The 15,177-nt window shown below is 37.9% G+C and overlaps 1 protein-coding gene and 1 long non-coding RNA gene across 2 annotated transcripts in view; both read left to right on the top strand.

The window, feature by feature from the left end:
- The first annotated feature begins 250 nt into the window (after window positions 1–250).
- shn (zinc finger schnurri) overlaps window positions 251–15,177 on the top strand; it is a 52,171-nt gene continuing 37,244 nt past the window's right edge. Inside the window, exon 1 of the mRNA XM_017073554.4 lies at window positions 251–1,218. Within this exon, the coding sequence (XP_016929043.3) occupies window positions 1,188–1,218 (31 nt within the window). The 5' untranslated portion in view covers window positions 251–1,187. The remainder of the gene's footprint in view (window positions 1,219–15,177) is intronic.
- LOC139352556 (uncharacterized) lies at window positions 13,652–14,560 on the top strand. The gene is made up of 2 exons (XR_011603775.1): window positions 13,652–14,112; window positions 14,185–14,560. It is a non-coding gene; the product is annotated as an uncharacterized lncRNA (long non-coding RNA).

Raw genomic sequence — 15,177 nt, 5'->3', positions numbered from 1 at the left:
CTGTGTGGGTGGGTGCTTTTGATAAGGTGGTTTCTCTTAGTCAACATACCCGTTTTCTCTTCGACTCTCTTCGAGTGAGCAAAGAAAAAAGGTAAACAGAAAGGTTGAATGGCAGACGTTCAACTAAAAACGGAAGGCAGGGCGAATTGAAAGCCAGCGAGCGCGCGCTCTTACAAGCTCATACCGGCGCCGCAAGAGAGCTCACTTGGGGTCGTGGGGGCCTAACGGATTCTCGCTGGCTCTGTTTGTCCGTGAACGCCGACGTCGACGCACGCCTCTCGTTTTCGCGCGCTTCTCGCAATTCTCGGTAAGTGCGCAAAAAAGCCAGCAACAAAATCAAATCAAATTCGAATCGAATCGAAACGCAAATCGCATGGTGAATACACGACCGTTTTATAAATAGATTCCGCAACAGCCATATAAAATGCATATTTCGAAAGAAAGAAAAAATATATAAAAATTAAAGTGAGATATATATGTAGTTGATAAGGAAGATACATAATTTCTGAAAGAATTTGCCGCGCGCGCGAATTAGTTTCGAATATTGCGTATACGCAGGGTCTGCAGAATAATACAAATCAAAAGTCAACCTACCACAACACAAAACGGATCGAAACGGCATATCAAAAACATTTCGTAGTATTTTACACACACACAGAGGATAACCCCACCATATGGATTTATATAGCACATTTACGGCGATCAAGGATACGGATACGCAGGTTTCGCAAGGATAGCGCAGCGATGCCAGCCAGCGGGTTGCAATCACCACCAGGTCGACAGGCAAAAACGGCATATCAGGATAATACCAGGAACTTGGACACCATGGCTCCTCTATTTGTCTAGTTGGCAAATACCAGTGAACCGGGATCCAGGCCACACACACACACTCGAACACACACTTTCAGACAAACAAGGACGTCTGTCATTGTGTGCGTCAAGGACGCTCACACACACACGTACATGCTGACAAAGCTGAGTCTTTGTTGCTGTCGTTGTGCCATACAAACAAACCAGTGTCGCAAGTGGGCGTGCCAGCTGGGCGGCCACTGATTAAATATACATCAGTCAAGCGCAAGGATCCTAATTTCCAGCAGTTGTCCCATGTGAAAGGACGAGGGACACACGGACACTCGGACTCTTGGAAAAGCGCAAAAAACAGGACACCATACTTATAGGAGGGGAAAATGGCGCGACGCAAGGGCAGCGGTCGAGGCAGTAAGTGGAATTCCTTGTTAATTATTTAAATCAAACTTGAGCTCGAAAATATGCCAGCGAAATAACAAGAATTTCTGACTCTAACGAAAGATTGTAAGATGTTCTGTAAACTTTCCGTTAATAAGTGGCCAACAAGATTCAGTTTTAAAGTTATTGAAAAAAACTTGACTTCTCCGAAAGATTTTAAGCTGTTCTGTAAACTTTCCCTAAGTAAAAAGTCAAGTTCAGTTTTAAGATTATATAAAAAAAACTTGACTCCATTAAGGTCTTTTTAATATTTACCATTTATTTAAATTTCAAGAATTAAGAATTAAGAATTTCTGAATTTACCATAAGATTGTGAGCTGTTCTGTAAACTTTTTGTATATAAGAAGCTTTACAGATACTGTCTCAAGAATTATTTTTGAAATATTGACTCAATTTATGTCTTTTCAACATTTACTCTTGATTTAAAGGCAGAAAAATCTAAATTGAACTAGTTTTCTACAACCCCCACCTTAACTTCAGCTGTCAACTGTTTGGTTTTTATTTGCCCTATGCATAGATGTAAATTTTTATTCGATTCGCTTGATCTTAAAACTAGTTAAAGGCACAATAACCAAGTTTTGGCATTTAAATATTTAAACAATACTTATGAGGTCACTCAACCCCTCTTTCATTTTACATTTTAAATATATTTTAAATATAATATTACCTAAACCTGTCTATAGATGCGTATTAGTTATAAATAAAGTACCACATTTCTTGCCAGAGCTTTGCCTCCCCTCAAGGACGTCGAGTTTCATAGCTGCCATATGGCGAGGCACTAATATCCCTATCTACCAGCCTTTGCTGCCACTTCAATATGAAAGAATCTCGTCAAGTGCAGTGATTTTTTTTATATCGTGACTCAAAGGAAAAAAATATATAATTAAGGAAGTAGTATTCAGCCACGCCTCCACTTGGAACCTTTGGCTGTATCTAAAAGATACATTTTTTGCATTATTATTTGCGCCCACGAGTGAGTGCGAGAGGGAGAGCAGGCATAAAGCATGAAACAACAGCGTCAGTAGTCACTTTTCATTGCATTGCGCCCACGCCCTATCACCCTGTAAACCACCCACCGCCCACCACCCACAACCACCCACAACCACCCGTTATCATTTCATTTCAGCTGCGTTGGCGCGCGCGCTGCAAAATGTTGGGGATTCCCTTACGTAATCCCCCAGCGCACACAAAAGGCGAGCAAACAAACAAACAAACATACATACTCTCGGGCAACGGCAAACAAAACAAAAATAACAACAAAAAACAAAAACACAAGCACAAACGAAATGGGCAAAAGCCAGAAACGGAAAAACAGAAAGCAGAGGGAAAAAAAGAAAACAGAAAACGGGGAAAACAGAAAGCAGAAAAACAGAAAAACAGACGCAAACAAGGCAGCTTGTTTGCCAGCCAGTCGGAATCGCCCCATGTAAAATGGGCAGAAAATCAAGCTCAGCCAGCGTCATGAACTTTTGGCGCTGCTCACCCGCTCAACAGGCAGCTCACAGATACAAAGATACAGATACAGATGCAGATACCCGACATCCACAATCGCAATCCCAAAGATACTTGGCATCACGTCACGCGGCCTGTTAGTCAAGTTGCTCTCTGCTGCGTTACTCATGCCACAGTTTGAACCTATTAAAAAGCTAGATACTTTGTTGTGTACCAAAGTACCCCGCCACCCTCAGATACTTTTGCCAAATGAGATACAAGTGTGCTGTGCCTGCCTTTTGATATATGCCAAGTATTCCTCGTTGGGCGGATACAGTGTGCACATTCCTGGGGTTTTGATACTTCATAAAGAGATGACGAACTGTATTTACGATACTCAGGGAAATACTATGCATAAAAAGGGGGATTGTAATGTGAGGCTAAGAAAAATGTAAGATAAAGAGTGAATTTTAAACAATAAACCATAATAAGTGTAAAACTTAATATGGACTCAGACATTTAATAAATACGAAATCGACTCACATATATGAATAAAATATCAATCCATACAAAAGATTCGAGACACTAAAATATTACAAAGCACCTTTAATAAGATATATTTATCAATATATTTTGAATTTAATTTGTTATCTTTTCTTCGAATTAATATAACAAGACTGTATTGAAAGAAACAATATAAAGAATGGTGTTCCCAGTTTAGTTTTGACTAGTATAAAAATAAAATTAATAGAAATGACTTACTACATCACGAATTCCGACTCTTAATATAATACCTTTATTATTAATATCTCCATTAATCTATTTAAAAATTTTTTTTCATTGACACTAACTTATAGCTCTGTATTCCCAAAACAAAATAGTTAAGAAGTTAAAAAAAAACATGTTTTATTCAAAAACTATTTCTCAAAAGAGGGGGAAACCCCACAACATAGTTGGAATTTATAAAAACTAGGTATTTCTAGAGTTTCCACTGTACCAGGCGCAACATGTTCAAAGAGCTGGAGTCTCACTTGGCTACGCCTTGAGTTCAAGCTGCCGATGGCTTTGGTTTCGGTTTGGAGACGGCAATGGCTATGGGTTTTTGGTTTAGGTGGGGGTTTTGAGTTCGAGCTTAGAGGTTAGGAGGCCGGGGGACTGGGCTGGAACACTTAAGCTGGCTTTGGCTTTGTCTTTGACTTTGCCGTTGCCTTTGCCATTGCGTTGCCAGTGACTTCGCTGTAATCTCTTTTCGCCTTCGTCTAACAACGTCAAAATTAAAATAGACTTTGCTCTGGGTTCTGGGTACTGTTTTCCCCCTTTTGCCTTTGCCGTGGCTCTGGGCCATTGTGCGGATAATTTATGACGGGGGGTTCGGGAATTGAAGAGTTGGAGTCTGGGAGTTGGTGGCTTACGAAGTTGGTTGAGGAAATCCCACCCACTCCCTGCGGCTGGCATTTCCCCGCACTTTTATTTCAGAGTATTTTCATTCCATCGCTACCTTTGTTTCTGTTTCCCTTTAGCAACTTTGCCTTTGGCCCCCCATTCGCATTCCATTTCCATTTCGAATGGAAAAGAAAAAGAAAAGCCTTTTAGTTTGCGTAGTTTTTGCCTTTCAGATGGGGGTTGCTTTGCATTATGTTGTGGGGTTGGTTAAAATGGGTTGGTGAGGTGGGCAAGGGGTTTTTGTGGGGGTTCGGGGTTCTTAAGTGCTAGGTAACTGCCTATGTAGGTCTAGGTGTGGCCATAATAGAGCCCGTTTCCATTTGTTGATTGCTCTGATTCCGTTGGTGATTCGGGATTAGGTGCTTGAAGTGGGGATCAATTACGGCTTAAGTTTGGGATTAAATGCTCAGATTTGTATCTCGATGTGTGTTGGTGTTGTTATAATTCCAGTTTTTAAGGCTTAGTACACATACATAAGATTCGAATTTGCACCTTTTCATCAAGGATAATATTTATAATCCTTTTTTAAGACTTTTCCTATATAATATCTTCTCTCAAACCCTTAAATCACCTTCCTTACGCCTATCAATTTTGCAAAAATCTGGCCCCCAGGCACGCAACACAGCCTAAGCGAATTCAATTTCCTGAGTCACAACTTACCCGTTCCGCCAAATTGGCTAACCCCCTTTCTCTGTGCCATATCATGGCCGTAAACAAACACTCCACTCCAGCGTTTTCCAGGGACGCCTTTTAGGCAACTGTTGTAGGGGGCAGCCACGCCCAGAAAATTCTCTCTACTGTCAAGACCCCCCTCCGACCACTAAAAAGGTCACAAAAAGACCCTAAAAAGCATGGAGGAAAACAAGGAACAGAACGAAAATAAAAGGAAAATAAATAAACGTAAAGCGAAATCCAGGGCCCAACTTTACCTATGAGTTCAGACCAAAATAAAACCCCATACCTGTAGCCAAAGGACCTGCGAAAAACGTATATGTATATATATACATATACAGAGGGCAATAACAAACAGAAAAAATAAAAACAAGAAATTAAGGGAAAAGTTGGCAGCTGGAAAAAAGGAAAGGAAAAACCAGGCAAAAATACATGTGTGTGTGTTGGCCAAAGTTCTTCATCACCCAAAAACACACATATATATGTATGTGTACATGCACACACCCACACACACACACACATTCAAGGCAAGTCTATGAAAGCGCAGGGCTTCCCCAAATGATAAAGTTTTATTTGCTTTTGCGGGCGCACATTGGTTTTTCTTTTCTTTTTTTTTTTATTTTTTTTTTATATTTTGTGGGGCAGCTGCCGGCAGAGACGTCGACGCAGGCAGCACTTCACCATAATAAAACGAACATTGAACGATGATGATGATGATGATGGGGGTGGGTGTTGGGTGGTGGGTGGTTAATGGGGATGATGACGTTGCCGAGGCGGTCGTCAGTTAGTTGCCACAGAAAGGCGAACATTAAACCAAGTCAAGCAACCACTGGGGAAATCCCAGAAATTAAGAGACAAAGGGATACCCCACAATCACTTAAAATCATTATACCTTATACCATTATTCCTATAAGCAAGAATCCTTAGCAACATAATCTGGTTTCATGATATACTTGTTAGATTAAAATTATTTAAGTAATTACAAATTAATGTTGGTTCAAATGTTTTTATAAAATTTATTTTATATAGAACATTTTTATGAAGCAGTTCATGTACTTACAAAAAAGTTTTAGAACTTGTATTCTAATGTTTTCATATGATTAATAATGAACTAATATAATTATAAAGAACATGTTATAATAATCTTAGGAAGATATGTTTGTATCTTATAGTTATATATAATAAAATATTTATATATTATAATATATAATTAAATATTTATATTTTATAATATAACATAACTTATATTTTTATATTACCAACTTTACTGTATTACCCATTTTAAGGTAACCCTGCTGGGTAGCGACAAGTTTAACACAAATGACTGGGCAACCAGTGAAAGAGATAGAGCTACAAGGAGTAAAAGGGAGGGGTTGAGGTGGAAATGGAAATGGTGGAAAATGAGGGGTGTGACAAGGAAACGTGAGCTTGGCCCCCTTAACAACCCGATGTGTCACGGGTAGCGAGCCTTGTTGGCTGTGGCCACTGTGAGCTGTTGCTGCACTGAAAAAAATAAAAACCCGTAAACTAAAATTTATATTAAATAAACCTATGAGATTCAAGAGCAAAAGTACTAAAAAAAATCTCTAGAGGTTTCAAACTTCTTAAAAAGCTGCCTATAAGTATGCAGCAGTATATTTTTGGTCTAGAAGTCCACAGGATAAAGTACCAAACCCGAAGTACCATTTTTTAAAAAAGGTTTTTTGAACATAATTATAAGAAGCCTCAAGCTTCTAGATACTTGTTTATAAAACATACAATCAGAGTAATTTTTCAAAATAAGGTTTTTTAAACATAACTATAAGAAGTTCCAAGCTTTTAGATGTTTTTTTTATAGAACATAGAATCAGAGTAAGAAATGTATTTTCCTTGTGTATATTAAATATTTAAAAGATATACATAGGTATATTTTTGTACCGAGTGGTACTCCGAATTAATTTTTCCCTTAAATGATAAATTTCTCTCAGTGCATCGAGGTTGTTGCTGTGGCTGAAAGCAGTTCAGCAGCAACAACAAGGGCCACAGCAACAGTGAGTGAGTGACGGCAACGACCGTGAAAGGCCATTTGCCTTCCACTTCAGCCCGCCCGCCCCATTTTCGGCCCACAATGGGTGTGTTCCTGAGTGTGTATGTGTGTGTGTGAGTGTGGCAAGGATAACCTAATACAATTTTTGTTTTTGTTGCCTAAGGACGTGCCGGAATTCGTTCGTGTATCTCTCGATTGCTTCGTCATGAGGATGGGCGTTAGGATGGGCTTGTGTTTGGGTGTTCGGGTGTTTGGGTGTTCCGACCTTTTATCCTCGCCCATAGAAAGGGGGCAAAGTGGCGTTTCCTACGTCAGATGCCTAGATTTTGCAGCCCTTTCGGTTGGAACAGCTGGTCGGAAAGTATTTCCCTTGTAATTGAAGTGCATAATTTGAAAAATATTTCCATTCCTGTGGGAAATGGAGCACCGACTGTGGCTGAATAGTAAGCAATTATTAAAGCCCAAGACGGTTTAATTAATGCCTCTGGATTTTCTATGAAATTTTAAGCAACCAAAATGTGTGAATAATTTCTATCTATTTTGCATTCTCAAAAGACTAACAAGCTTCATTATGAGGCAAACACTAATTAATGAACTAAGCTTAGTCAGGGGATCATGAACAGAGATTTCGGTTTACATCTGGCTGCCTTTTCACAAAATGCTCGTTTAATTTAAATTATTAGCTGTACACTGTTTTGTAGGGAATTTGCAATGACGTACTTGATTTTATGAGTGAAGTGAACTGTTTATTTTCGTTGCGATTGATAACCTTTTAGTCGCATAGGTCAATGCTAAACACGGTCGATGAGTTTGTTGTTCATTTGAAGTCACACCCAGAACATATTTTGCCTTATTATACTGATAGCCATTAATTTAATAGGACACAAAAACATAATCTGGTTGAAGTTGGTTTTACTATAAATTGAAATTGATCTTCTTAAAGAATAACTATGCATTACCTAACAGAAAATTTATATGTCTTTTAAATAAATAATCTCAAGAACATGAAAAATATAGTCATAAAGTTCTAACATACAACCATATATATATACATATACAGATTTATATATTATATATATATATCGATTTTAAATATTTATATATTCCTTAAACCGCTTATTTCATAAATGAACATCAAGTATGCTGTGAAGTGTTAAAATTCCTGATAAAGTTCAAACAAGTTCACTTGTTTTAGAAAATAAACATAGCTTTAGCAACATACTCTACACTCAAACACTGGAAATTTCTTTAATTCAGCTGCCCAAATAGGCAATTCCTAAAAAAACGAAACCAAATGGTTCAAAATTCCTTAAAAAACTAAAGCGAAATATTCAGACCCCAACAAACGGGCGTCGTATAGTCGGCTCAAGTGTCAAGCAAAAAAAAAAACATTTTATGATATTCATTTCATTTTTATTTTCTTCTAATTTCTGTTTGTCTACGCAAACTCACACAAACACAGGCACTTAAAAAACGAACGTGTTGAATTTGGGTTTACAAAAACAAACCCAGAGCAAAAATATGCAAAGTCAGAGAAGAGCAACAATAAAATAAAAAATCAACAGAAAAAAACAAAATAAAGAGCAAAGAAAATAAAGGCAGGCATCACGTCATACCGGTTTCAGTTTAATTCAGCGTCGTCAGCTCGACTTGGCCAACGTTTAGGCATATTGTTGCCGCGGTGCTCGTTTGTGTTGCTGCTGTGCTGTTGCTGTTGCCGTTGCTGTTGCTGCTGCGATGTTGCTGTTGCGGCTGCCCCGAACTGAACCAGAAATATGGGGGAAGCTCACGAAAGAATAAATACAAAAATACAAACACAAGACTCAAAGTCCAGCCCAACAAGAGACAAACACGCGCGCACTTTGGTTTTGGAGCTAGGGCCATGGATTGGATTTAAAATCTGAGGGGTCTGGGTTTTAAGGGGTTTTTAGGGGGGGGCTTAAGTGACGCGACTGTGGCTGCAACCTACCAGCCAAGTGGCTGCAGTTGGTTGCTTGCTGCACAAAGAAAAACAATTGTTATTGTATATAACTCAGGTGGTATTTGAAGCCCCGATTATAATATACAAGGCCTTAAAGTATAGACCTTTTCTAGAAATGTTTATGATTCAAGTAGGAATTTAAATAACAATTTAAGATTGGTTAATGCATCCTTAGAGACTTACAACTATTGAAAAGGGATCCTTAAACTATACAGATATATTTTTAAGTCCTATTTGTTTTAAAACAAACATTTCCTACATTTTATTTTAATGGTTTCGCTGGGGTTCTTAAATATCCAGATAAGATGGGATCTAGAACGTAATAAAATTAGTGGAGCTAATTTTAATATAAATCTTTGGTTTTTTCATATATTACTAAACATAATTTTCAAAGCTCTTGGAAAACTATAGACATTAAATGTTTCAAAAATATTCAGTTAATTTGGTTATTGTTACTATAGTAATGGGGCACTTTAATTTTTGTAATATTATCATATTAATACACCCCAATTATGCCGCATTTAACTTTTTTTAACAAATCAAATTAATCAAGTTGTTTATCATTATCCAGTTGGTTTTTGTAACAAACCATTTAGCATTTATAAAAATATTATAATATAAATACACCCCAATTATGCCACAATCAACCTTTTTAAACAAAACAAATTAATCATATTTTTTATCAGTAATTGATTATTGTTTTTTTTTCTGTGTGCCTGCTTTACAATGCACTAATAAAACCACAATTCTGGCACTGTTAACCTGTTTCAGCGTCACTCGGTTTGCGGCTGTTGTGCTGCGATAGCTGGCTGGCCTGGCTTAAGACTTTATTAAATCGCTCTCGAAGTTGCGGTGGTGCTGGTGGTGCTGGTGGTGCTGTTGCCGCACCCACTCGTCCAACAAGCCCAAATATTGGCACACAGAACCGAGTTGAGAGTGACAGGCGGGCGGTGCATTGTTGTTGGCCGATGATTCACCTGACGGTCTATATGAGTGTTTCTATCAAGTTTTTACGCTCCGCACCGCTCGCTCGCCTTTTTGCCCATTTCAAACGGGTTTTTATATCATCTTCGCCTTTATTCAGCTCGACTCTATCTTACTCACCATTCGGGCTAACTTCAAATTATCGCAGCGAATTTCTTGGAATTTCATTTTGGCCCGGTGGGTGATTAATCGTGGCAATCAATAAGTTATCAGCACTTATCAATTTAATTTGTAGTCGAGCCCAGAACGCCTCAAATGCACATTTGTTGTTTGCCCACGTTGATTTGGGCTCTTTTGGCAGACGGTTTGGCTTGCTGCCTGCCAGGCAATACCTAATTGCAATTGAAATTCACTTTGACTGCGCCCACTTGGTTGACATAGGGCGGTAATGAGAAACCAGCAGTTCTCAATCAAACTGTGACGCCAATATTAGCTAGAAGTCACTAAGATCAATTGAAATGTGTCGGTTAGGGAACCATATATTAATTCTTAGTAATAAGATGCCATATCAGACTTATATAAGCCTTAAAACTAAGATTTATGTTGATATTTTGACAATACACACTCACATATTGACACATCCTCCCCACATAGACATATAATTTTGAAACCGATACATAAATCCTCTCACATGCACAACCATCGAACTGAAATTCGCAGAATAACGAAAAGTTGATTTCCGATAAAAAGTTAAGTGCCCCCAAAAGCCCAAAAGACAAACAAAGGCCAGCCTCCGAGCAGGTTCAAACACTCCATATGGGCACCCTCCAGATATGATACTTTCCAGTAGACCAGGCTATAAGAATGGGACGACAACAAGAAGGAAGTGAGATGGCAAGACAGGTAAACAAGGTTACTACGTCAGGTAGTCCATAGAATCAGGCACAACCACAACCACACTGAGGCAACCACTCAACGCCTAAAAGCGCAAAACAATAAACAAGCCAAGATCATAAGAAGAGAGACAGAGCTGGAGATATTGATTCAGAACGAGAGGGATAAACTGCAATAGTGTAGACAGGTTTGCCGGCTCGTCAGGAACAAAAGGGTTCTCCACATGACCGAAGACATAGCGATGTGAAAAGGGTCCCAACTCTCAAGTTCAAATTCGAGCATCATCGATAGCACCAACCAAATGCACACGAAAAAATACTCCCTACCAATAGCTCGGTTGTAGAAAATATTAAAACAAAAAATAGATATGAACTTAAATTTAATAATTATTTAATACTTATAGAGTTATAAGAACACGCTTATCATTAAAAAATCAAATAAGGGGTTCCATAAAAATCTTAATAGTTTTGAAATCACTTGTAGTCCTGTCTAAAAGTATGCTCCACAAAATTTTATTTGCTGTTGTCCACAATTTTAGACACAATTTAATAACATCCTTTTAGATACCTCCCAATATTTGTCTTAATGTTTAAAAAATATTTTACAAATGTATCTTTAAATCGAGTTATAAATATTTTACTCTTCAATTTAAAAGCGGAACTGAAAATGAAGCCCCTTTTTGGTATTTGTAAGTGGCATTTATATAAAATTTTACTTCATTTCCGAAAAAATATAATTAGTACAAAAACTGACGATCAATTTAATTTAGAACTCGGTCTGCTTTTCTCTCGGTGTGACATTGATCGGCTGCGTTTTTCCCTGTTTTGGGTTAAAGACCCATGCATGGAGTCTCCCTATATCTTGTGCAATCCCCCAACAACGTCTGCATCTCCAACTGCGACTGTCTGGCGACGATGTCGTCTTGTTGTCTGGCGACGGCGGCGTTTTCAAAGCGATACAATCCCGGGATGCAATTGGAAATACTCGTAAAGTATAAACCTTGGAACTCTCAGCATAACCAATATGCTGAGTATCTATGTATCTCCCGCTGAACTCTTGGATTACCCGCCACAGAAATATTATGCTTCCGATGAAAAACGAGTCGGGCATAAGTTTTCTTATGTAAAATACTTGCCCAGAGCTTTCAGCTAACAGGATTCTGGGAAAATACATTTTTAAGTTAAGAGGGGATGAAAGACAATGAGGGGGGCGGGGTTGCAAAAATTCACTTTGTGGAGCTGGGGGGGCCTGCAAAACTTTATATTAAACGACAGACAGAACCAGAACCACAGAATTGCTCTCCTTCCGTCTCTCTCTTTCACGCCATTGCCCTCTCTTTCGCGCCGTGGGCCATTTGTTGAAGGAAGTCACGTTACGAATGTGGCACGTAGTGAGCCCAGCACGTCGGGCACGTCGGTGAGGCGCCAGCATTTAGAATTCTGTTTATAGACCGCTCCACGCACAGCCATCTCGCTCTCACCCGCAGCTCCACCATCACCACCCAGTGCCCCACGCCCCCTTTTTGCAACGAGCTCGTGCTGCAGATACAATCGGAGCGAGAAAGCGAATGACAGAGAACCGAAAAGTAAAGCAACGTCAAGTGCTACGCGAATCTTACGGATACAGTGGAGTATCTGTTACTGAATCAAAGGGAAAACTTTTTGCGACTTCGCGAATTCTTCAGATTTCAATTTTGTCGATATTGTCCTATGCTTCTTAAACATTTTTTTCGATTCTTGCATAGTTTAAGAACAATTCTTCAGAAATAGGTGCATAACATTATCCTAACAAAATTAGAATTTAAAGGTCTAAGCACAAGCAGTTAAGAACGCGAATTCTTCAGCATCATTTTGCATAAATCTTGTAAGGGTCAGAAAAAAGGATGTGTAGTTATGTATTACACATATACTACTGTACTATACTGTATTATACATACTTATATTTATAGGAGGTGCTACACAAATCAATATGCTCTTAAAATCACTTTAAAACATAATTTTAGGTGTCTAAAAGTATGCAGTGAATTAAGAATAGCCATATTTCTGAATGAATTAATTTAATTTGCTTAATTTTAGACAACATTTAAAAGTAATTTCAAAACCCCAGTGATTTGTGTGTCACATATTATGTCACATATATACAGAGTCAATATTATCCGTTCATGCTAAGTATGTTTCACTGTACCCAAACCAGCAGACATTGCAGAAGGTGTGGAGGCAGTTGATTGAGGATTGTCGCACACACACTCACTGCCAATTGTCCGCACACACACTGAGGCAGACAGATTTCGTTTTTGCGCCTTTTTCTTGTCGAACACGAAAGTTGGCAGCTGTTGCCGTTGCCAGGATGCTCCGAAGTTCGAACTCAGCAGCAACAGATACTTTTATTTTTGCGCTGGGACCTGTATCTTTGTATCTTCGCCGGGCAGGGAAAATAAATATATATATGTACATTGTACAATATAGAAACAAAATGGGACGCTACACACAGACAGCAACAATGTTACCATGGCTATGACGTAGTCTTCGCTGTGTGCTTGTGAGACTTTGGCCCAAGTTGTTGGCTTTGCTTTGCCTGGTGAGCTGTAATTTATGTTAACGCAGATCGGGAAATAAATCTTTATTTATTTTTCCTCGACTTGTTGTGGTTTTTGTTGCTTTTTTTTGTTTTGTAACCGAAGGACGCGATAAATTCTGCTCAACAGGGCCAGCTTGAAATTGCGATTGGGTTGATAAGGTCGGGGAGTACAGACAGAATTATTAAGCTTACACTTTCCTAAGAAACTTATTCTGAATTAGGAAACTTTCCGAAACGGAAGTACAATTTAATATCTTAATACATTCGAAAAAAAGTTTAATAATTATATAGTTTTAAGTTACTTGTCCTACACAAAAAATTCAATTTACAAAGTTTTAAGCAATGTTTTTTTTAAGTATTTCTTTACCTCATAAAGCATATGGGCACTTCCACCAAAAAGTCTACCACGACCGAAAAATTAGAAGTGATCGGAAAAATCTAACATAAATATAATTTGAATGAGAAATAATCATACCTAGTTAATTTATAAGAAACACACCGATTTGTTTACCATGATCCGACTTGTATAATTGCAAAGTCGCGCAATGCATTTTTGGTTTTTGCCCATTTCAATGGGTCATTTGGTTTTGATGCTAGATCATAAAGAGCGAGAAAATAATATGACTTTACCTCTCTCAACTCTTTGTTGGAAAGAAATAAAAGGGAACAAAATTTACTGAGAATTTTGCTTTGCGGAATAGCTGTAATTTTTGTAGTCCCATTACCGTATTCTCCAATGTCCCGAGCGACATTGGAAAACGTAACTTCTTATCAGTACGTCAAAATCTCTCACTGCAAGAAGATCAAAACTTAAACTTAAACAGGTACTATACCGACAAACAAACCCTGGAAATCACCGTTTAAAAATAACAAGAAATGTAAATGTTAAAAATCAACAAAGTTGGTCCCGAGCAACACCGTAAGTTTTCGCAAAAAAAAAAATTTTTTTTTTGCGTTTAATTCTTTTGCTTTTTGTTTTATATAAATATAGATGGATGGCGAAAAGAATAGGAATGCCTGCAAACGTTGGAGAAACAAATTAAAAGAGGATCAAGTCAAATTTAAAACCTTTAAACTTAAAAATAATGAAAGAAATCGGAATGCTAGGCAAGAGAAAAAAAAAATGGCTGAAAGAGATGTTCAAATAATCGAAGAAAGAAAGAAATATGAGCGAACAAGAAAAAGAGAACTTAGAAAAAAAGTAAAAGAATTAAAACGTGCTGAAAAAAATGAAATCTTGCCTTACTCATGCAAGCAAACTTTTGGAAAAGCATTAAGAAAATTAGAGAATGCTTTGCCTGCAGATTTGGAAAGAAAACATATGTTGATAAAAGCATTACATAAGAAATATGTCGGGTCCATGGAAAGCGAAGAAAATAAAAAGAAAGGCCTTAAAGCAGTTAATGAAAAGGTAGCTCAGGCCGTGAAAGAGTTTTATACGATGAATGACATCAGTGTGCAGTCCTCGGGAAAGAAGGATACAATGTTTTCTGAAGGGCAACTAGTAGCTAAACGCTTTCTGTTAATGACAGTGTCTGAAGCATACGAGCTTTACAAAAATGAGAATACCAACATGGAATTAATAGGAAAATCCACATTTTTTGGATTGCGACCTCGTCATGTACAATTGATAGACAAAATGCCCCACAATATGTGCGTTTGCGTATACCATGCCAATTTCGGGTATTTGTTACAAAGCTTCGGAACCATTATACCTTCATTTCCCACGAATTTTAAAAGTTTTCTTAAATCTGTTTGCTGCAATATTTATAATGAAAATTGCATGACAAACATTTGCAAGAAGTGCATTACAGATATAAAATATCAGGTTATTCCTCTAGCATATTGGAAACATATGGAAGACGAAGTAAACTGGCAGCATTGGTTAAAAAATGATAAGCAAATCAATTTGTGCACTGTTAATGCAACCTTTTCCGGCCTAATATCTGTTTTGGAAACTAAATTACCTTCTTTTAAAACTCAT

This window comes from Drosophila suzukii, chromosome 2R (assembly GCF_043229965.1).
Source record: "Drosophila suzukii chromosome 2R, CBGP_Dsuzu_IsoJpt1.0, whole genome shotgun sequence".
Classification (NCBI taxonomy): Eukaryota; Metazoa; Arthropoda; class Insecta; order Diptera; family Drosophilidae; genus Drosophila; species Drosophila suzukii.
Note: the sequence above shows the minus strand (reverse complement) of the source record. Positions and strands in the feature narration are given on the sequence as shown.